The sequence below is a fragment of the Natrix helvetica genome (assembly GCF_964273705.1).
Source record: "Natrix helvetica genome assembly, chromosome: 1".
NCBI lineage: Eukaryota > Metazoa > Chordata > Lepidosauria > Squamata > Natricidae > Natrix > Natrix helvetica.
Window position 1 is genome coordinate 260,336,089 of NC_138548.1, and position 24,170 is coordinate 260,360,258.

The 24,170-nt window shown below is 39.8% G+C and overlaps 1 protein-coding gene across 1 annotated transcript in view; it reads left to right on the plus strand.

Annotated features, from left to right (window-relative positions):
• CACNA1A (calcium voltage-gated channel subunit alpha1 A) overlaps positions 1 to 24,170 on the plus strand; it is a 215,999-nt gene that overhangs the window by 37,007 nt on the left and 154,822 nt on the right. The window contains exons 3-5 of the mRNA XM_081934727.1: positions 13,160 to 13,251; positions 14,450 to 14,602; positions 16,476 to 16,663. Of these exons, the coding sequence (XP_081790853.1) occupies positions 13,160 to 13,251; positions 14,450 to 14,602; positions 16,476 to 16,663 (433 nt within the window). The remainder of the gene's footprint in view (positions 1 to 13,159; positions 13,252 to 14,449; positions 14,603 to 16,475; positions 16,664 to 24,170) is intronic.

Here is a 24,170-nt window from a genome sequence, read left to right on the forward strand (position 1 = left end):
TTTCAAATTACCATTGACAAATGTAACCATTTCTTGGGAACAGGACCAGCCTAACCTTTAACTAGAATGAGATAAGTGACTTCAGTAGCAAATAAACTGTTGTTTAATTTGCATTTGTACTACCAGGGCTTGAATTATTTATCAATGTGCCAGAAAAATAGGACTAGCTTGGGGTGCAGTGCACCCCAGAATGGGTATGTGTATATATTTCTGCATATGTGCAATATTTACTGCTTAGCTTAAGCAGTTGTAACAGAATTCTGTGCAAAGTAGCTGTTAAGTTATGATGCTGAGAAACATGAAATTGTGGCGTAAGGCAACAATGAATGAATGGAGTACCTGGTACTTACCAATTGAGGTTTTATCTCTCAGTTTGGGATTTTGACTCCCAGTTTTCACAATCCCCTCACTTCAAAAGGAGCTACGGATACTAACTTTATACTATTAAAGAAGAAAGAAGTACTTACAGCTATTTTGTCCATTCAAATGTACCAATATACCACTCAAAATATTTGGATAGAACAGATTCAAAAACTTGGTTCATATTTTGAGACAGCATTTCCTTCATGTGTTCCTACAACTTTTCAGGACAGTATGGAATGTGTTGGCTTCCCATCTCCTGTTGAATCCAAGAACAGAAATGTATATTAATTATCAAAATACTCAGTGTTTGTCACTGCAGCTGCTCATATTTATATCTCATCTCCATTTCTTTTCTCTTTTTTCTTTCTATGTCTTTGACAGTGCCTAGTTGAGAAACTCTTCAAATCAAAGATTGGTTGTTTTGGTTTAGTTTAGTTTCCATGAAATGCAACATTTATCACAATACAGCAACATCAATATCAAAACAAAAAAGCTGCACTAAGAATGCAGCTACTGGTCTTCTACCCATTCCTTAATCTGTCCACCTATTCCTTGGCACCTCCTACACATTCATCCATCTTCAATAAGTACCTTTCAGATGTGTGTTCACAACAACAGGAGTTGTAGTCAAAATATGGGAGAAATGTTAAGTTAGGGACTATTGTTCTTGGATAAATTCATTGGCCTTATTAGATGAGAGAGAGAAAGGTGAGAATATTGTGCAGTACAAAGGTCAACATCCAAGCTACCTTAGAAAATATTCCATACTTACAAAAACCTCTAGTCTTAGAGGATCACTCAGTACTGTAGTTATTACCAAGTTGGAAAGATATAGGAACTGACAATATCTACTGAAACATGGCAAGCAAAAGAAGTAGAATCAGTAAAGCTATGCCAGCAAACCTGGAGAATGGCACAGTGGCCAACAGATTGAAAAAGGTCAGTCTACATTATAATTCCAAAACCAGGAGACTGTACAACAGAGTGTACAATCTATCGTACAATATCTTTAATTTCACATACTAATGAAACAGTGTTTCCAATCATCCAATGCAGATTAGAGCTCTATGTGGAAAATGATGTTCCAGACATTCAAGCTGGCTATAGGAAAGGCTGAGGAACAAATTATTGTTGATACACACTGGATTATTGAGAAAGCCGAAGAATAACTAAAGAAATCACAGTGTGCGTCATTGACCATAGAAAGGCCTTTGATTGGGTTGATCACATTAAGCTGTGGAATAAACTCAGAAAAATGAGAATGTCAAAATATCTCATTGTCCTTATAGGAAACTTATACGCAGGTCAGGAAGCCATACAACAGACAGAATATGGTGAAACAAGCTAGCTCCGGATTGGCAAAGGAGTGTGACAAGACTATCTATTCTCCCCTTATTTGTTTGAACTACATCCTGAATATATATTGGGGAAACCTGGATTGCAAGAGGATTAATGTGGTTTTAAAATTGGAGGAAGAAACGTCAATAACCTGCTCTATGCTGATAACATTATCCTGACAGATGAAAATGCAAAGAATTTGCAAACTCTAGTAATAAAAATGAAGGAGAAAAGTAAAAATAGGACTAAACTTAAATATAAAGAAAACCAAACTAATCACACTGGGTAAAACAACTAGCAGTGAAGATATCAAAGTGGTGGATAACTTATGTCTTTTAAGATCAACCATCAACATGCAGTCAAGAAATATGCCACAGATCAGCACTTGGTAGAGCAGCTATGGTCCTTGGAACAGATTCAAATACTGTGATGTGTTTATACCTACAAAGATCAAAATGGTGCAAACCACTATATTATCTGTGACATTCTATGTAAGCACAAGTTGGACTTAAGAAGCAGGCTAGGAAGAGTTTGAACTTTGGTGTTAGAGAAGATGCTTGAGAATAACATGAATGGCCAAGAAAGCAACTTGATGTATCATTTAGCAAATCAATCCAGAGTTCTCACTTGAGGCTCAAAGGACCAGACTCAAATTATCTTATTTCGGGCACATTGTACAAATATTTAACTCACTGGAAAGGCTCTAATGCAGGGAAAAGTGGAGGGAAAGAGGAAAAGAAAATGACCAGCAGCAAGGTAGATGGACTGTTACATTGAAAAACCAGGTTAGGGACAGATTATCAAGAAAAAAAATCTTTGTGGTCACTAGGAGACAAAAATAACTTGATGCTACATAATCAGTGAGTCAAACTAGTGGAAAAATAATGTATCCAGAGTGGCAATAGAGACTGCATCCAGCCCCACTTCTTCAAGCATATAGAATGCTTATACTTGGAAGCACAATAAACATTTTTCTTATATATTGATCTGTCACTGATTGGGTGCTATATGGCAATTCTCTTCCCCTATGCAATAATTATACCCTATTTTTAAAAAAGACTGCTGCTCACTGATTGGAAAGGGATAAAAGAATTGAAGTACAAAACCAGTTTCCCCCTTTTCCCCCAGATCCATGCCAAATAGCTGACTATTAAAAAAATTTCAAGGGCTTTATGGTATTCATTTTGTATGCTGGAGTCACAGGCAAGGACCTGGCAATTCAGTCCATACAAAGTTTGAGGAATGATTGCAGCATTATTACTCTGGAGTTTTAAATGTTGCCATAGAAAAAAGAAGAAGAAACAGAAAGACAGGAAATTGCAGTTCAGAACACATAAAAATTGAAGGAAATATGCAGTAATGCAGTATGCAGTAATGCACAAATAACATGCATTCCCAAAATGCTGATAACCTGAGTACATAAAGGAAGCTTAGAGCCAAAGTTCATCTACAATGAAAATGAATATATCTTTGAAAAAGCTATAAACCAAAATAGCAATAATATATTCTAGGTTAGTGCGCTTGAGATTGTGATTTTATTTTATTTCAAAATGACCGGCTTAGTTCAATGTAACAGCTGTTTTGCACCTGTCTTTCACAGTACTCTTTTCAAATTTGGATACTGTCCCCTTTGTAAACAAATTACTAGTCTACATAGACAGATTACCTATCTAGAATCTCTAATCTGTGCTCTCCAAGCAGAAATTAGGTGTCCAATTTGGCCATTCCACTCTATGGAGATGCCACGCTATCAGTCCCCTCTACCCCAAAGATCCCGCAGGAGAAGAGCAGTCTGGACAACTGTGGGATCTGGCAGGGTGAGAGCTGTGAACCATAAACACAAAGCTTTTGCTGTGACCCAGCATAACAGATATAGTGCCCTTGCTGACCTTAATGGGGACACTAAAGAGACAGGTCAAGGTAGTTGTGATAATGATGACTCAAATAAGTGGGATCATGGTCCAAAATGAAGAACTTACTTCGGAAAGGCGAAATGGGGAACCAGGTATCACACATCAGTCGCGCAAGAAAAGCAAAGTATCCAAAAAGAGAAGTCACCTTCTGGTTGGTGATTCAATCGTAAGGGATGTAAATTTAGGAAAGGATATAGAGGTTTTTAAAGAGGTCAGGTGTCTGCCAGGTGCTACTGCTAGCAGAGACAAGAGGCATATTCTTAAAATAGTCAAGAATGCAAGTGAGGACTGTGACGTTGATGCTATTATACATCTTGACACAAATGATCTGTCCCAAAAAGATGTACTTTCTGTGAAGAATGATTTCCAGAGCTTGGGGTATGAACTTAGTAGGTTGTAGGCTTATCTTTTCAAAGGTTTTACCAGTATATAAGGAACAAAAAGGGAAGGGTTAGCGTGTAGCAGAGTTTAATGTATGGCTAAAGGAGTGGTGTAAAAGGGAAGACTTTGGTTTTATTAGTCATGATGCCTGCAGCTGGTCCAATGAAAAACTGTACGAAAGAGATGGTTTGCACCCATCCAAGAAAGGGACTGAGTTACTTGGCATTAAATTCACAGATTTTCTGGATAAACATTTAAACTGAACAGCGGGGACAGAGAATTAATTGACACAGAAATTTCTGTCCCCAGCAACCTAAAATTCATAGGGTTATCAGTGCATGTAACATAGATGTTTGTGCGGGTAAGATTATCACTCCTGCTGTCAAGCAAAACCAAGCATTTAATAGTGAGCGCCATACCATGTGCATGAGTCATACAAGTGGCAAGAAAATAGGGGCAGTCAGGCATAACACAGGTTATGTAGACAGTAAACACAGGGTCAGTTAAAATGGACTCAAATGTCTATACACCAATGCACAGAATATGTGGAATAAACAGGGTGAATTAGAAATTCAAGTAAATGAGGGCAGCTACGATATTGTTGCCATTACAGAAACTTGGTGGGATGAAACCCACAAATGGAACATACAGCTAGAAGGATTTAAATTATTTAAAAGAAATAGACCAAATAAAAGAGGAGGTGGAGTTGCACTATATATAAGAAATAACTACGTCTCTACAGAAATAGAGCACAACAATGATGATAACTATCTTGAATGCATTTGGGTCAATATTAAAGGGGGGGGGGGAGAATGACATTGTGATAGATCTATTACACAGGCCACCCAACCAAGCAGAGGAAGTAGATGAACTTTTTGCTAGTCAGCTAACTAAGGTATGTAGGAAGCACACCACAATAGTAATGGGAGATTTTAACTACCCTGACATCAACTGGCAAACAAACTCTGCACCAAGTGGAAATTCCAACAAGTTCCTAACAAACCTAGCAGACAACTTTGTTTCCCAAAAAGTAGAGAAGGGAACAAGTGGATCAGCCATATTGGACTTAATTCTCACTAACAGAGAAGAAATGATAGAAGGTGTTGAAGCCACAGGAACCCTGGGGGCAAGTGACCATGCAATATTGGAATTCAACATTATGCAAACACAAGTAGTAGAACAAAATCAAACTAGAGTCTTGGATTCATTATTTGCATCTGTCTTTACACAAAGGGAAAAAACAGTCCAACCTATCAAAAACAGCACCACAAAAATCAGATTAGGAACACAAGTTGAAATAGGGAAGAAAATGGTAAGTGAACACCTGTCTACCCTAGACGAGTTCAAATCACCAGGACCGGATGGATTACACCCCAGGGTTCTGAAGGAACTAGCAGACGAGATCTCATAACCACTGAACTATATCTTTCAGAGATCCTGGAGCACCTGGAAACTGCCAGAGGACTGGAAAAGAGCTGATGTAGTTCCTATTTTCAAAAAAGGAAAAAAAAAACAGATCCAGGAAACTACAGACCTATCAGCCTGACCTCAATACCAGAAAAGACTGGAAAAGATAATCAAGTAACGAATTAGCGAATGCCTAGAAGTAAGCAAAGTAATAGCCAAAAGCCAACATGGGTTTGTCAAAAACAGATCATGCCAGACTAATCTTATTGCATTCTTCAACAAAGTGACAAAATTAGTGGACCAGAGGAATGCCATTGACATAATTTACTTGGACTTCATTAAAGCAATTGATAAAGTAGACCATAACCTACTTCTAGATAAAGTAGAAGAGTGTGGGTTGGACATCATCATCACCAGATGGATTTGTAACTGGCTGTCCAACCGCACTCAACATGTAGTTCTTAATGGAACTGCCTCTTCATGGAGAGAAGTATGCAATGGAGTACCCCAAGGCTCTGTTTTAGGCCCAGTACTCTTCAACATTTTCATCAATGATTTGGATGAGGGAATAAATGGGGAACTCATCAAATTTGCAGATGACACCAAGCTGGCAGGAATAGCCAACACTCCAGAAGATAGGCTTAAGACACAGAAGGATCTTGACAAACTTGAACATTGGGCACTATCTAATAAAATGAAATTCAATGGTGAAAAGAGTAAGGTTCTACATTTAGGCTAGAAAAACGAAATGCACAGGTACAGTATAGGTGGTACCTTCCTTAACAGTAGTAACTGTGAAAGGGATCTTGGAATCCTAGTGGACAACCGTTTAAATATGAGCCAGCAGTGTGCAGCAGCTGCCAAAAAAGCCAACACAGTTCTAGGCTGCATAAACAGAGGGATAGAATCAAGTCATGTGAAGTGTTAATACCACTTTATAATGCCTTGGTAAGGCCAACTTGGAATACTGCATTCAGTTTTGGTCGCCATGATGTAGAAAAGATGAGGAGACTCTAGAAAGAGTGCAGAGAAGAGCAACAAAGATGATTAGGGGACTGGAGACTAAAACATATGAAGAACGGTTGCAGGAACTGGGTATGTCTAGTTTAAGAGAAAGAAGGACTAGGGGAGACATGATAGCAGTGTTCCAATATCTCAGGGGTTGCCACAAAGAAGAGGGAGTCCAAGTGTTCTCCAAGGCACCTGAGGGTAGAACAAGAAGCAATGGGTGGAAACTAATCAAGGAGAGAAGCAACTTAGAACTGAGGAGAAATTTCCTGACAGTTAGAACAATTAATCAGTGGAACAGCTTGCCTCCAGAAGTTGTGAATGCCCCAACACTGGAAGTCTTTAAGAAAATGTTGGATAGCCATTTGTCTGAAACGGTATATGGTTTCCTGCCTAGGCAGGGGATTGGACTAGAAGACCTCCAAGGTCCCTTCCAACTCTGCTATTGTATTATATAAGCCCATGTTTAAGTCACATGTAGGGCTTCAGGCAGAAATCTCCAGCTCCTTTTCACCTAGTATTCAGAGAAGCATTTGGCACATAAAAGTTTCCTTCACAGTCAGTTATATATTCTATTAATTTGCCTAATTTATTTAAAATAATCTAAGTCAGTAACAATGATTCTCTATAGTTCTTATATACTGCGTGAAAAGATACATTTTATGAATAATCAGGGAGAGAGAGAGAACAATATGTGTTATTATTTCAGCCACTTTCCCACTAGGAACTTAAAGTGTGCTTAAAACATCTTCCAGTCCTTACTGCAGTTATGAAAGTCTATCATTATTTGTGTTATTTTGACACCACAAGGGTTGAATGATCTGGAAAGATTCTGTAAGTCATTAGTGGAGAAATCACCTCAGATAATTAGGAGAACTGCATAATTTCAATCTACCGAACTATAAATAATAGCCCTTTCATCAACAATATTTTTGATCTGGTTTTTAGATACTGGCATATATAATTATATGGAAACACTTTTAAGAAAGGTTATGAAATTAGGCACTCAAGATTGCTCTCATGGCTGCATTCAGTACCAACTGAAACTTCCAGATACTTTTTGAATGTAGCCCTGTGTAGTGTGCATTACAATAGTCCAAACAAAAGATGGCTAGAGCATGAATGATTGAGCGAAAGACCTCCCTATCCAGGAAGGTGTGTAACTGGCACATGACATAAAGTTGAGCAAAGGTCTTAATAGACACAGCTACCACTTTTGGAGGAGAGGCCAGAAGGATCGACTGATTATGCATTGGGTCTGTCTGGAGTAGTTCAACCTCATCCAAGGCCAAAGATGATAAATTCCCAAATGCAGAGGGGCCCCCTATCCATAGCCATTCTTTCTTACCAGGATCCAGCTGAAGTCTGTTGTTCCCCATCGAGGTCTCCACAGCCTCCAGGCACCACAAAATAATGTTCACCACATTACCCACTGCACCCTGGACAGAGACATATAACTGGGTATCATCAGCATATTGTTGTGGGGTGGAGATTGCTCTACAGATAAACATAGAAAGATAAAAAAGATGTATTGTGTCATATGCCACAGCTTTGAGATGTATTGTACAGCTTTATATATGAGCCCCAAAAGATCCATGTAAATCATGGATCTTATACTAAGTTAGATTGGACGTTTTACATTACCCATTATGGCAGAAAAGTGGGAAAGGTCAAAATTGTGTAATCTAAGAATTAATCTCAGATTAGGGCTAGCAGCTAATTTTCACCTGATTCCATTCCATTTATGATAAAAGAATGTGATAGGTGTTTCATCATAACTGCTATTTTATTATAGAAATATTTATCTATTTCATAAATAGAGAATGTTCTGCCTTCCTATTAGGCTCAAGAATGATGTGGAATACAGTTCAGACCAAATTCAGTCCTTTATTTTCTTACGCATGCCCTGTTTCCCTGAAAGTAAGACCTCCCTGGATAATAAGCCCAATCGGGCTTTTGAAAGCATGCACTAAAATAAACCCTCCCCTGAAAATAAGCCCTCCCTGAAAATATTGCAACACAGCAACATCCATGAGGTGAACATCCACACTCACTGCCTCCTGCACCTCAAAAATAATAAGACCTCCCCGAAAATAAGGCCAAGTGCTTATTTCCGGGGTTAAAAGAAAATAAGACCCACTCTTATTTTCGAGGAAACACGGTAGCAGACAGAATCTTGCTAGACTAAAGTCTTATTACTTCCAATGGATATACCCTCAGAGATCCTTACCCTCTTCTTCCATCTTCTATCCAGCGCCAGGCTGTGTTGCCTTTTGTCTCCCTCCCCTTTTCTGGAATGTTCTCCCTCCTATCTGGGAAATGGCCTCTTCACTATACTCCATCACCCCAGCTCCTTCTCACGAGCACCATCTCTCACACTTCCTGTTTGTTGGGGAAGACTGTTAGTTCTAGTGATCCTCATGACTAGAGTGAATAAATATTCCTTAACTGAAATTGTTTGTTGAGCCCTTCTGAGTCAGCTTTTAATTACCCTAGGAACAATCAACAATATTTTCTATTTTCAGAATTAAGGACCTCATTTCAACCTAAACATTATCCTCTAATATGCAACCATTTTAAGAGGAAGAGATAAAATAGGTGAGATTGTTTAACAAAAAATAAAACAGTGAAATTATGTTTTTAAAAAGGTAGCTGTGTCTTCACACAATGAGCACATATGCACGTGGTTATTCTAATATGTATACATTTCCCTAGTGCTGTAATATTTGCTATCTGTGATGAGACTGCTCTCTACCATAGCATTTTGCTGGCTCTTCGCCTATCTATTTATCCATGCAGATGCCAAACAAAACTGTACTTGTATTGTTAATAAGAAATGAAAGTAGAGATTAGATTCCCAGAAATGCTGTCAAAGGAGGAGAAATAGCATCAAGTAGGTTGGTCTTCAGATCATATGCTATACTGACATTAGAGATGGAGTAACACAGCATCAGAGAAGGTTCTGAAGAGGACAAGTTGTGTACAGTTAAAGATGTTCTATAGTAATAGTTTTTTATGAGTTAGAGTACTCCAATAGTTCCAAAATGGATTGTTAATCTATTGCTTCTATCGAGAGTAAAGGTGGTTGGTATAACTAAAATGTTTAGTAAATATTAGTTTACATACTAAGATTAGTAAAAGAAAAACCTGCATGGTGTGAAAAACAGAATATGTCATGGGTTCAGAAAATGTTACAAAAACAACATTAAATAATGTAGGCCATAGGTGGAGCAAAATAACCAATGAAGGAATAAATTTTTAATGAGAGAGGGCATCCCACTCTGACGTTTTGAGATTTGAAATACAGTGAAGATGCTGCAAGAGGAAAGAAAACAATTTTTCTTTTAGTTTAATAAAGACTAGACTTAAATGTCATATTATATGGTCATTTTATTTTAAATACACTTAATAAGAAAAATGAGAAGTTTACCGGTAGTAGCTGTCGTGGGAGGCTCCGCCCACTCGGCCGGATGCTTCTGCGCATACACAGAAGCGTCACGCGGAGCATGGGAACGTGCCCGAGCCAGTAGTAAAAATATTGGCAACCCATCTCTGAAATGCAGGATACAATTCTGATAACGTTTCAATTGAGATGTCTCATAATAAAATTGTTCAAATAGAGAAAAAAAATTATGTTTTTAAAGGGATGGCGAATGTCTCATGTAATGCTGGGGTTATGGAGGTTTGTTTACAATACCCATTTCTGAAATCCTCCTCTTACTTTCCAAATTGATGGTGTATAATTTTAAAAAGGAGATTCTACAAAAAAACAATGTCTTCTAGAATATAATAATTACATGAAATAGCTTCTATCAAAAAGAGTCAGCATAACATTTCACTATTTCATATAACCAATGTTGAACTTTGAGCACCATGTCTCTAGTGAGTAGGTAAATCTGTCAGTTTCTTTCTAAAAGAATGGAAAAGTTCAATTGACATGAAATAATATTTTATTGGATTAATTATATTGATTTTATCATAAATTAATACAGATCAGAGGTGGTATTCAGCAGGTTCTGATGAGTTCTGGAGAACCAGTAGTGGAAATTTTGAGTAGCTCGGAGAACTGGTAAATACCACCTCTGACTGGCCCTCACCCCTAATCTCTGCCTCTCGAGTCCCAGCTGATTGGGAAGGAATGAGGATTTTGCAGTAACCCTCCCCTGGAGAGGGGAGGGAATGGAGATTTTACAGTATCCTTCCCCTGCCATGCCCACCAAGCCACTGCCACCAAGCCACACCACACCCAACCAAGCTATACCCACAGAACTGGTAGTAAAAATATTTGAATCCCACCACTGATATAGAAGTTAAAATATTATGTTGCACTCTTGGTGACCAAGTCCAAAATACAATTTGGTAGATTTGATCAAGCAGAGTTATTTGTATTATATGAGAATTTGAGATTATTAATAAATGTTATCAGTATAAAATGTTAAGGTGAATTCAGTTTTTCTGTGGAGAAATATTTGAAAAATGTATTGACAATACAGTATTTATATTTATTGTTTCAACATTTTCTTTTCTGTAGGATTTAAGAACATGGATTAGAATAATTTATTCTTCCCTAAAAGCAAAGTGATCACTGGGTGTTACTGATCCCTTTTTATTTAAGAGGCATGGAAAACCCAGCTTCTTCTTTCTCTTATTGTGTTTAGCATGAATGATTACTGAATACTGAAATTTAGATCCTACACAGACAAAATTATAAGGTAGATTATATATTATAAATTATATGATAGCTTTTACTAATAAATATGAATCTTATATGCTAAAATCAATAAAGTTTGTGGGTGTTTATACCTTTCAGGTATAATATCGATGTTTTTGGAGGCTACTATTTGGAACATTTATGAAGCTTCAGTGGCAGAGAAGAATATTTTAATTTCCCAGATTACATTTTATTTTTTGGATGTGCAAACCATTGTATAGTATTCTTAACTTCATAGGATAAATTCATAGGCTGGCGAAAAAAAAGGTCTAGGCTCATCCAACACTGATTAGAGCCTTATATCGAAAAAGAGATGCCAGATGTTCAAACGGGTTAAAAGATTAAATGAAGAACATTGTGGACACATGTCCTGGCTTCAGTTTTCTCTTTTAAAAAATAGTTAACAAATGCAATCTACAGATGTGCAGATAGTCCTCATTTAGCAGTCACAATTGGGACCAGCAACTCAGTCACTAACTGGGAAATCACAAAACTGTAACTGTGCTTATGATTTGAAATGTTCACCCTGGTTCTGGGATAATTAGCAAGAAGAGAATTAATGTTTGCATTTATAATTATTGGAGAGGATGAGATTACAAGATAGTAAATTGGCACACAATGGGAAATACACAGTGAATACCAGCTTGGGAGCTTCAAGTGTGCTAGGCAAATAGTCAGTGTATTCCCCATTGTGCATGAGAGAGATTGGAGAGGAAGGGACTGCAGGAGAGTTAGCAGGCACATAACAGAGAATACACTGGCTGGTTTGCCTAACAAACTGGCAGCTCCCAGCCCCAAGCATGCTCAGGACTGCCAGCAATTGTGCATTCTTTTCAGTGTGGCCAATATTTGAATAGGCATTTGCTTTTTACAAAAGAGTATTTTCCTAGACAGGGAGGAAACTTAATATTGAACTATTTTTGTTCGGTCTAGTATAATACAATTGAGTTTAGGGTCACTGATTTTTTTTTTATTGGCCCAGGGAAGCTATGTTTTACTAAATATAGTAAATGCCATTATGCTCAAGAGCTCCATACTGAAACAATTATTGATATTAAAATTATTTATTGGAATTGTTATAACTTTTATTCATTAAACATGAAACTCAGTCAACTGAACATTTAAAAATGTATCACAAATAGCACTGATGGTTGATACAGTTGCTGCCAGCATCCTAGGTATCAACCAAGTATCTTCTTAAATATCCAATATCCAAGTATCTTCTGTTTTTTGCAGTTCCGCTGGTGTTATTGCAAGAATTGATGATGGTGGTGGTGGTTGTGGTGATGATGATGATAAATAAATTCCTATCCACTGATTTGACTGGGCCACCATTATCCATCTGTTGGTTACTTTCCAAGCAGACCATGGTAATACACTCTTTTCTAGAGTCATCTCTGAAGAAAACTCAGAAATTGCAGGGATACAGAACATGGTGACCTGGCTTCTGCCTTATATTTTCTAATAGATTTATCCGGCAAAGTGGCACTGACTTTACAATTTCAGGATACTAAGGCTAGGATATAAATTCTTCCATGCCTTGAATCCTGCTTATCAGAAGGAATTACTTCTTCCTATATGTTGTGAACCAAGAACTTTGATCCTCCACTAAAGGTTTATTGTAAGTGCCATCCTAGAAGTCCATCTGGAAGGAACCAAGGCAAGCATTCCAGTATCCACTCCGGTTTTGAGAAACAATGCCCCTAGAAATTTGGAATAAGACAGTCCATTTTATTGGAAGTAAAATTTTGAAAATGTATACTGCCCTGGGGTGAAGAAGTGAATATCCCTTTTCACTGAGATTACAGAATCAAGGAACAGTAGTCTTAACAAATTAATGATTTCCACAGCAAAATCAGTAATTTCGAGAGCGATGGGGAATGTGAAAATCTCAACATACTTTGGATCGTTATGGATCCTTTCTAAGCAAATAATGGATATCATCATAGGAAAATCCATATTTCTTCCTGGTCTGGTTTGTGGAAATAGCTCACATTTCCAGCATCAACATTTTTCTCTCTTTTTTTTAATGTTACAGCATCTTGTCAACAGTTGGTACAGAATTTGACTTGCGAACTTTGCGGGCAGTTCGTGTACTCCGGCCACTAAAGTTAGTGTCAGGAATCCCAAGTGAGTAGCTTTTAATTAATATCTTTCAACTAAACAGCAACTATCTTGGATTACCATGCTCTGACACAATCAGTTTACCATTTCATATAGATTAGTTAGTACTTAGCTTATATTTGGTCTTTTAACTTTTTGATTACTTACTTCTGTCACCGTCCACTGGAAAGCCCACATTTTACTTTGTTAACCCTTTGCATGGAATCCATTATCTAATCTAAGTAACTGTGCTCTCTTTATGAGTCTCGAGCGATAATCCTCTTTTTGAGAGCAAGCCCAATTAAACGCAGTAGGATTAGAAGGCACAAAATAGTGTATTATCACTATACTCACTTTCCTCCATATGAAAAAACAGAATTCAGACGAAAGTGTGTTTATTATGTATATATAAGTATATAATATCTCCAAACTTTATATATATTAATATATAATTATGAAGGTAAAAAAGGTGAAGGAATCCCTGCAGTTTTATTCTGCCAATAGTAACCGACTTTAGGGGCAGTACTCATTTCCATTTCTTTTTAAGCCATTGAATCATATATATTTATATTTATATATAGTTAGAGAAGTGTCTAAAATGTGTTGATTCTCCAATCTATTTCCTTGAAAAAGGTAAAAACACCCTTGTTTTGAGTTTTACTTGGCAACAATATGGATAGTCCCTTCTTCCAGAATGTCTTTTTAAATTTTATTTCACAGTTTATCCAATAGCCCTGGAATTTGCTGGGGGACTCCTGTCCACTATACTTGACTTTACTTAGCCTTTGGAGCCCTGACAAAATTGATCAAATGTGACCTCTTAGAAATAAGGGGGCTAAGCATGGATAGAAATTATCCCAGTACAAAATACTTATAAAAATGGACTTTAATAGGTCCTAATAAATTTAGAAATATAGGAAGCTTTGACACTTCTGCCCGCTACTTACTTGTTATGGTCTTTTGTTAAAATCTTAAATTATTAGTCTTGGCCATTCATCAATAAAAGAATTGACACAATAACTCCAGGTTTTTCATGGAAAAGCTTTCCTTTTTCTTCTGCTTTAAGGTTTATAGGCCTCACATGCCATGTTAAGAAAGATAAAGAATATAAACAAAGTAGAGAGCAGTGTGTAATTCTCTCTATATCCTGTAAAAACTCCAATAAGGTTAGCTGCTGAGCGTGCTTTAAATCTATTCTCTGATGATGCTTTGTCTTTTGTTGCAGGTTTACAAGTTGTCCTTAAATCCATAATGAAGGCCATGATACCTCTGCTACAAATTGGCCTCCTCCTATTTTTTGCAATCCTTATTTTTGCAATCATAGGGTTAGAATTTTATTTGGGGAAATTTCACACCGCCTGCAAGGATATTCATACAGGTACGTAAAAAGCATTCTATTCTCCTACCAGCTACCCAATTCAAAAAAGTTAGTAGAGCTGATTTTTTTTTAAAAAAATGGAAAAAGGTAACTATTGACAAATGTTATCTCTGTTAAAATGTAAATGAACGGTTAATATAAAGTTGTACTAAGATATAATGCAAATTGTTTGGTTTTGGCTTAGTACAATTTTTGATGCCAACTATAAACCATGATTTTTGGCTGTATGAATTAGGCCATGATGGATTGTTTAACATATCATGGTTAAAACAGAATATATTTGTTGAATTATCAGTTATATTTACTCTGAAATACAAGCTACATAAGAGGAATGTAAGTCAAAAGACAGGCCGGGTGGTGAATCACTTTACACAATATTCCCTAAAGAGTTAGCTTTAGAAAAAGATAGTTCTGTTTCTGCAGAAACTAATCCCAGAAAACTGATGGATTCATAAAACATGCTAAGAGAGGAAAAAATCGCATTATGAATGAAACATACAACAGGGCATCTCAAACTTTCTTCATGTGAACTCATTTTAAGAAAGACTGATCCCTTCTATTGTTTTGCTGGTTAGAGCAACTAAGAGAAGCTTAAACTTTGCTTCCATGGTCTATTTACACTTGGTGCATGATTCACTCCATATTATGGAGAAGCACCCTAATCTACAGGTTGCCGCAGCAACAAATAAAGAGGGGAGCTCCTCCCTGCATACAATTCAAATCTATAAATCTATAATTTCTTTTATAAATTGAATCTAAGTATCTCTTGTCTGGAGATTTTCCGTCATTCTGATCATGGTTGTCCCAAAGGTGCTTTTTCAAAAAGCAACTGGACTTTGCTTGTTCTCAATAGTCCAGTTGTCTTTTGAAAAAGCACCTTTGGGACTAAGTATTTTTTTGACAATTTCTATGTTACTTCTCTTTGCATTCTGTATATATTTAATCAATTTGTCTTATTAACAGTAATGAACCTTAGATCTGCATAGTGTCACAACAAATCCCTTGAATTCTTCATCTGCACCTCTGTAGACTCTCAAGTAACTTTTTGGAATCAAACCCCAAAGTGTGTGTTGTGCAGTCCTAATAAACTTTGAACATACTGTGGACTGAAAAAAATGGATTGATGTACATTAACAACTATGTTGTAATTGTGGATATATATTGTACTTCCATCGCATTTTGTAACTTTTTTATACCACCTTATTTAGGAAGTGCATTAAAAAGGCAAAATTAAATATTAAGGAAGGAACTTGTGACCCATTTTTTTCCTGATCTGTAGAATTGCTGCCCATCAGAATAGATAGTACAGAGTTTGATATAAGGCAGCTTCCTACATTCTTAATAACTACCAGTGTGTCAAGCAGAATAGATTTGCAGATCACCTATAGGCAAGTTTCACAAAACACTCTTGCTTTCTCTTCACTACCTAAATACAGAGGATTATTTTTTTCAAGTCAAGTAAGCTTCTTAACTACATTGGCCTGCAAAACAAAGATGGGTAGCCCATCAGAAGTCAGGAAAAATCGGACTTGAGGGGGGAAACAGTGTTAAGTTGTGGAGGCAAGTAGCCTGTATCGTTGGAAAAACACATCTGGGCAGTCCCTGTGCTTTCCTTGGAGGAGCAAATAATTAAAATCCAAACCATGCTGGTTTCTGCTTTTCTATATGGCTGTACAGCATCTGAAAAAGCACTGCATGGAGGGGAAAATGTGTCTGTATGAGTACCCTGAGCCATAATTTTGGAGGAAGGGACTTCTTGAAGAACAGCCGGTGCTGTTACAAGGCAAGTGATACCACCATTTTTTCTGCCTCCTGCAGTTGTTTATGTGCCTGCCCTAGTCTACTAGAGGCCCTCTTTTTCTTCCCTCCCTAGATGAAATCATGCAAGAAGCTCCATGTGGGAAGGAATCACCGTCACGCCTCTGCCCTAATGGGACTGAGTGTAAAGAATACTGGCAAGGACCCAACTACGGGATCACACAGTTTGATAACATCCTCTTCGCTGTGCTGACTGTCTTCCAGTGTATCACCATGGAAGGGTGGACTAACCTCCTCTATTATGTGAGTTTAGCACTATGCTTTATCTAAAAAGTTTTTTGCCATGAACTGGAAAGTTATACTCTATATTAAGGGTTAGTAAAAGAAGCTGCATAATTGTGCTATAATTCAGAAAGTGAGAAGTTCTGGAGAAAATAATGGATACATTGACTTACGGTAAATTGGTGGAGAATTATCTTATGTTTTGATATAGAGAGAAGGCATTTTTAATATCATGATGTGAAAGAATCTAATTCTACATCTGTGAACTATATAGTAAATTGACATACATGTATCAATTCAATGGTGAAAAGAGTAAGGTTCTACATTTAGGCAACAAAAACGGAATGCACAGGTACAATATAGATGATACCTTGCTCAGTAGTAGTAACTGTGAAAGGGATCTTGGAGTCCTAGTGGGCAACCATTTAAATATGAGCCAGCAGTGTGCAGCAGCTGCCAAAAAAGCCAACACAGTTCTAGGCTGCATCAACAGAGGGATAGAATCAAGATCACGTGAAGTGTTAATACCACTTTATAATGCCTTGGTAAGGCCACACTTGGAATAATGCATTCAGTTCTGGTCGCCACAATGTAAAAAAGATGTGGAGACTCTAGAAAGAGTGCAGAGAAGAGCAAGAAAGATGATTAGGGGACTGGAGACTAAAACATATGAAGAACGGTTGGAGGAACTGAGTATGTCTAGCTTAAGAGAAAGAAGGACTAGGGGAGACATGATAGCATTGTTCCAATATCTCAGGGGTTGCCACAAAGAAGAGGGAATCAAACTATTCTCCAAGGCACCTGAGGGTAGAACAAGAAGCAATGGGTGGAAACTAATCAAGGAGAGAAGCAACTTAGAACTGAGGAGAAACTTCCTGACAGAACAATTAATCAGTGGAACAGCTTGCCTCCAGAAGTTGTGAATGCCCCAACACTGGAAGTCTTTAAGAAGATGTTGGATAGCCATCTGTCTGAAACGGTATAGGGTTTCCTGCCTAGGCAGGGGGTTGGACTAGAAGACCTCCAAGGTCCCTTCCAACTCTACTATTGTATTGTATTATCTCTTTTCCTCAAGTTCCTTACTAACTAAACTGTAGCATTACTTGCTGTTATTCCAAACAGGCTTTCTCCAGATCTTTTGGATAACATAAACATACATGCATATGAGCAAAGTTGTAAGAATATATGAACATCAGTATAGTTGATAAAATGGGGTTGTTATTAGAAAATAAAGTCACTTGAATTCTGAGCATAAAATATTTTCTACTGCAAAGCATTGACTGCAGAGCATAGGGTCACAGGCACATTTTGTTATATAATAGCAACAAGCTCCTATATAGCATCCAATTCTAAATAAAGTCTAAATAATTTGAATTGTCTGAGAAATCTGGCATTAATGGGAAAATCTTTTAGAGTACAGCAAAACACTAATCAATATTATATATAAGTTTTAAGATCCAGGGAATGGGGACAAGGGAAGGCTAACTACTGTAAATCTGGATGGACAATGAATGACTCCCATGAATAAACCCATTTTAGGGCAAAAAAAACCTTTATTGCAGTGTTTGAATAGCCTTTGCAGTAAAAAGAGAAATAATTTGACAGAACAATTTATTATTGGGAAAGAGAAAAATAAGACAATAAAATGACATATCTGATCAATGGTTTACAGAGTTGTATAACTCGGTTAAGATATTTGGTTATCTGATAGCCGAGTGTGGGGTTAGCATCCCTTAAAAAGCAATCAGCATAAAATGTATCAATCTGGTCACAATTTGACCTTTTGTAATCATGGGAATCAATTGTCTACTTGTGCTTTTGTCTTTTGGTAGAAAAAAACTAAAATTTGATCAATGATTATTAATTGTTCCTCATTATAGTAGGATGCCAGGGTTCTCAGTGCCTGCTTTATGCTTACAGAAGTCAAGGAGAAAAGAACTGCATCTTCATCATAAAATAAAATTAGGAAGTGTCTATCGGCTAGTTTAGGTCCATTGATATCAACTCTCTGAAGGGTTTTAATCAGAGAGTTGATGTGTATATTAAAAAGCAGTGGTGTTAGAATACATCCTACTTTCATTCTCTTGATATGAAGTTGGAAAGGTCCCCTCTCCGATTACATCCTACTCTAAGGCCCAATTTTATTATATTGTTTATAGATGAGAAGTGAGAGTTTTCTGTCTATAGAGGATCTGCTCAGAATGTTCCAAAGTCTTATCTTTGAGATAATTATCATAAACTGCTATGAAATCTATAAAGGGTACATATAGTTTAAAGTCAGAGTGTTTGTGCATTTGTCTCCTAAATTTTGAAGCGCTAGACAATGGTCTATAGTCCCAATTTATTTATTTATTTATTTATTTATTTGAACTTATTAGTCGCCCCCTCTCCCCACAGGGACTCGGGGTGACGTACAAAAGCAACAATCAAAACAGTATCATATAGAGGAGGTAAAAATAAATAAATAAATTACAGTGCTTAGAAAAAGTTAAAACCCCAATAACATTAAAAATTTAAAAACTAAAATTAACAGTTAAAAAACGACCAAGGGGTGGAAAAGCTGTAGAGTTATGCCAGGCCGGCTAGTCGAAACAGGTAGGTCTTCAGTTTCATACGGAAGGAGCGGAGGTCGGTTGTTGTCCTAATGTCTGGGGGGAGGTCGTTCCAAAGGGTAGGGCCCACCACAGAGAAGGCCCTACTCCTGGGCACCGCCCTCTGACACTCTCTGGAGGACGGCACCCGGAGGAGGCCCTCTCTGTGTGAGCGAATGGGTCGCAGGGATGTATGGGGCAGGACACGATCCCGCAGATAACTAGGCCCTGTGCCATGGAGCGCTTTGAAGATGGTGACTAACACCTTGAAGCGCACCCGGTAGGCCACAGGAAGCCAGTGCAGCTCGCGCAGGAGAGGTGTTATATGGGAGAACCTTGATCTCCCCATAATTACCCGCGCGGCTGCATTCTGGACCAACTGCAGTCTCCGGGTGCACCTCAAGGGGAGCCCCATGTAGAGAGCATTACAGTAGTCCAGGCGAGACGTCACCAGCGCGTGAGTGACTGTGCGCAAGGCCTCCCGGTCCAAAAGGGGTCGCAATTGGCGCACCAGGCGAACCTGGTGGAACACCCCCCTCACCACGGCTGCCACATGATCTTCCATAGCCAGCCGGGCATCAAGGAGGACGCCCAAATTGCGCGCCCGTTCCACCGGGGCTAATTGCTCATCCCCGATGGCCAGCGATGGAATGTGCTGGTTGAACCGGGAAGCCGGAAGCCACAGCCACTCTGTCTTGGAGGGGTTGAGCTTGAGCCTGTTGTCACCCATCCAGACCCGTACGGCTTCCAGACACCGGGACATCACTTCGACGGCCTCGTTGGGGTGGTTTGGGGTGGAAATATACAGCTGAGTGTCATCAGCGTACAGATGGTATCCCACCCCGAAACCACGGATGATCTCGCCCAGCGGCTTCATATATGTGTTGAACAGGAGAGGCGAGAGGATCGACCCCTGTGGGACCCCACAAGTAAGGGGCCTCGGGGTCGACCTCTGCTCCCCTGCCAACACACATTGCGTCCGGCCAGAGAGGTAGGAGCGGAACCACCGTAACACGGTGCCTCCAACCCCCAACCCTCCAGACGGCGCAATAGGATACCATGGTCGATGGTATCGAAAGCCGCCGAGAGGTCTAATAGGACAAGGATGGAGGAACAACCCCCATCCTTTGCCCTCCAGAGATCATCCACCAACGCGACCAAGGCCATCTTCGTGCTGTGACTGGGTCGGAAGCCGGACTGGCGCGGGTCTAGATAATCAGCTTCCTCCAGGTGACGCGGGAACTGCTGAGCCACCACACTCTCAACAACCTTCGCTAAAAAAGGAAGGTTGGAGACAGGACGATAATTTGCTAGCTCCTTTGGGTCCAGAGAAGGCTTCTTGAGCAGGGGTCTCACCACCGCCTCTTTCAAGGCGGCTGGTAAAAGGCCCTCACTCAGCGAAGCGTTCACCAGTCCCAGTAGCCAGCCTCGTGAGCCCTCCCAGGAAGCCAGTACCAACCAGGTGGGACACAGGTCCAATAAACATGTGGTGGCTCGCAGTCGCCCGCGCAACCTGTCCAAATCTTCGGTGACAACAGGGTCAAACCCCTCCCAGCGTGGTCTCTCAAGACTAGCCTCGGACGCCCCCCCTGGAGCACTGGAGTGGGTCCTTCCCCTCCGGATCTGATCAATTTTATCCTGCAGGTATTCCCCAAATTCCTCTGCCCTGCCCTGCAATGGGGGATCCCGCTGCCCCTGTGACAGAAGGGAGCGGGTCACCCGAAACAGGGCGGCAGAGCGGTTCTCTGCGGACGCTATAAGGGTGGCACAATACTGACGTTTGGCCACTCTTATTGCCACAAGGTAGGTCCTTAAGTAGGCTCTTACCTGTGTTCGGTTGGATTCGGAGCGGGAGGATCTCCACTTGCTCTCTAGGCGTCTCCTGTGGCGTTTCATCGCCCTTAGCTCCCCGTTAAACCAGGGGGCCCGGGTCGATCGTTGCCATCGGAGAGGCCGCAAGGGCGCAACCCGGTCCAAGGCACCGGCGGCCGCATTGTTCCACGCGGCTACCAGGTCCTCTGCCCGGGAGCGGGAGAGGTCTGCAGGAGGTGGCCCAAGCTCCGCCTGGAACCTATCTGGTTCCATCAGACGCCTGGGGCGGAACCATCTGGGACAATCTGGTTCCGCCTCCCCGCGGCGGGGAGTAGCGCCAGCGAAGTCCAGCTGGAGAAGTGAGTGATCTGACCATGACAGGGGCGTGATGACTAAATTCCCTCTTCCCAGATCACTCGTCCACTGGTCGGAGACAAACACAAGATCCAGTGTGTGGCCTCTCTCGTGTGGGGTCCCGAACTACTTGAGTCAGATCCATGGCTGTCATGGAAGCCATGAATTCCTGGGCTACCTCGGATGCCTCTCCCGTCGACGGCAGATTGAAATCCCCCATCACTAATAGCTTGGAGGTTTCAACCGCCATCTCCGCGATCCGCTCGAGGAGTCCGGGCAGGGCCGTTGATGTATGGCGGGAAGCCAGGTATACTATCAACAGGCCCAACTGTCTCCCTGGGCCCCATTTCACGCCTAGAGACTCACAACCAGATATCTGCTAACCAATTGAAAACCTGCTTGCTTTGGGTCAGTTATTCTGTCCTCTATTACCCAGGTTTAGAGTTTAATAAGTAACTATCTGGCATATGATTTGCTAACGATGTTCAATAGATTAATTGACCTATAATTAGCCAGATCATTCTTATCAGCCTTTTTGTATAAGAGAACAGTTATGACTGCCCCTCCCCCCCCTCCCCCCCCAGTGCTTTGGAATATTAGTTGTGTGGTTAATGTATGAAAATTAAGAGGCCAGTACAGGGGCATACCAATTTGAATTGGATTTAATTACCTCAAGTGGGTACAGTCACTCTTGAGGACTTTACCACACTTAAAATGGTTAATGAGACTGTTGACTAAGGAGTTGCATGTGACTGGGGACCACAGCAATAGTGAGAATAAACTCACATAGGTGTTAGTATGCAGATCATAATAAAGTACTTAGAAGTGGTGTACCCAGACACTTGGGGGGATACTACAGTGGGATTTTTTTTATGTGGTTAAGTGAACAGTTTGTTATAGTATGCCAAAATAGGAAGGGTTTTTTGAATTTGGTGGTTTTGATTAGCTATGACTGTTCTTTCTTATGATCTTAAGTATTTTTCCAAGTAGGGTCTTATGTTGTGTTTTCTGCTCTTTTAAAATTTGGGAGCAATCTGATAAGTTGGCCTTGAGTAATGCAGCTTTGACAGTGAGGATTCTACTAATGCTGCTTTGGCAGTGATGCAAGATTTATCAAACCAATTCTTAGCGTTCCATTCCCTTCTGATCAGATTGGGTTTCACCTTTGTTACTAAAGGTTGCAGCTGAACTATGAGATCAGAATATACATCAAGTATTCTGCTATTTTGTGGAATGGTTGGGTCTGAGTATGCCCCTAAATTTTAGATGGTTGAGAAGTATGCTGTTCCTTCCTCTGAGTAAAACTAATGGGCTACCTTATCTTCAACAGGGCCATTCCATTTATAAGAGCCACCTCTGGCCAGGCGTTTTAAATGGATCTTATGTGGGTCCCTAATTAGATCTTGCCTAATTTGCAGCTAGAAGTTAAGGAGAAATAGTCACTTTCAGTCTTGAGGACTACGGCAAAATGATTAAGACAAGGAATCAGATTTCTAAAAATTATTAAATAAACTTCGTTGGATGACTTGTGAATGAACAAAATCACCCAGGTAACCTATTTTGGACAGAGCCATTTAATATTTGTAGGTTATACTCATATATGAGATGCAGCAGCCAAAAGCCAGTTAGGTTATGCTTTGTATCTTTGAAGGATCTAGACATAAATGGTGATTCAATTACTTCTTCAGGAAGATGGGTATTGAAGCCTGTCCATCACTACAACCTGCTCTTGAATTGAAATACCACCTATAAGAATATATGCACCAGGAAATCACCGACATCATTCAGGCTAAGATTAAGGAAGGTATCAACTTGGTTTGGATTTGGATTATCTATAAAGGGAGTTGTTGAGTAGGAAGGTACAAATTAATACACAATAAGAAAAAAATTGTCTAACAAAGCTGATATACATTCTCAAACAGAGGTGATTGTTTTATATTTTGAACACTTAAGTTGGAAACCATAAACATGCCAAGCCCACCACCTCCTTGGGTTTGCCACCCCTGTGCAGAAGCTAGCAGAGAAAAATACTTGGGGATTGAGAATTCCTCAATATCCATGCTTCTTCAAATATATATATATATCAGATCTGGACAGGAATCCAAGAAAATCTGGGTTTGCTTGTTTTGGGGCCTAACAGCTATGTTTCAAACGAGAATTGAGAGATCATTAGCAGGATGTAGTTGTTAATTTGCTGGTTCTCTCGAGATGATTTCTCTGGGTAATTTAAAAGGAGCAACACTTGGGTTGAGCAAGTTGGTGACTGAGGAGGAAGATGGAGAGCAAACCTCCTGCTGCCAATTAGGGTAGCTAGTATCCTGAGTCTGGGGTAATTCTATGGTAGTAGTTTCATGGGCAGAGCAAATAAGGCGAGATTGGGAATTGGAATCCGAGGGCTGGCCGTTTTCATGGCTCCTATGGAAGAACTTCACTTACAAAGATCTTGTTCCTTTCCATGTTGGTCTTAGCAGTAAGGAAAATTGTGTCATGGCCAACTCAGAGACTGGCTCAGAGGAGGAGGAGTTAGAACTGGGACTGTCCGAAAGGACTGAGGACAATGCTGTCCCAGGACCCTCAGGCATTGGGGAGGTCGTTGACCAGACATAGAGCTGCCTGCCTGCACAGACACAGGGGAGGATCAGCTGCTGACCGACAGTGGTGCTGATAGAAAGCCAATCTCCTCTGATAAGAAATAGCTGTCTACTCCACTCGGTCGAAGGACCAGGAAAGTGGAACATAGGCAAGCCCAGAGAAGGGCTGCAAGAAGAAGG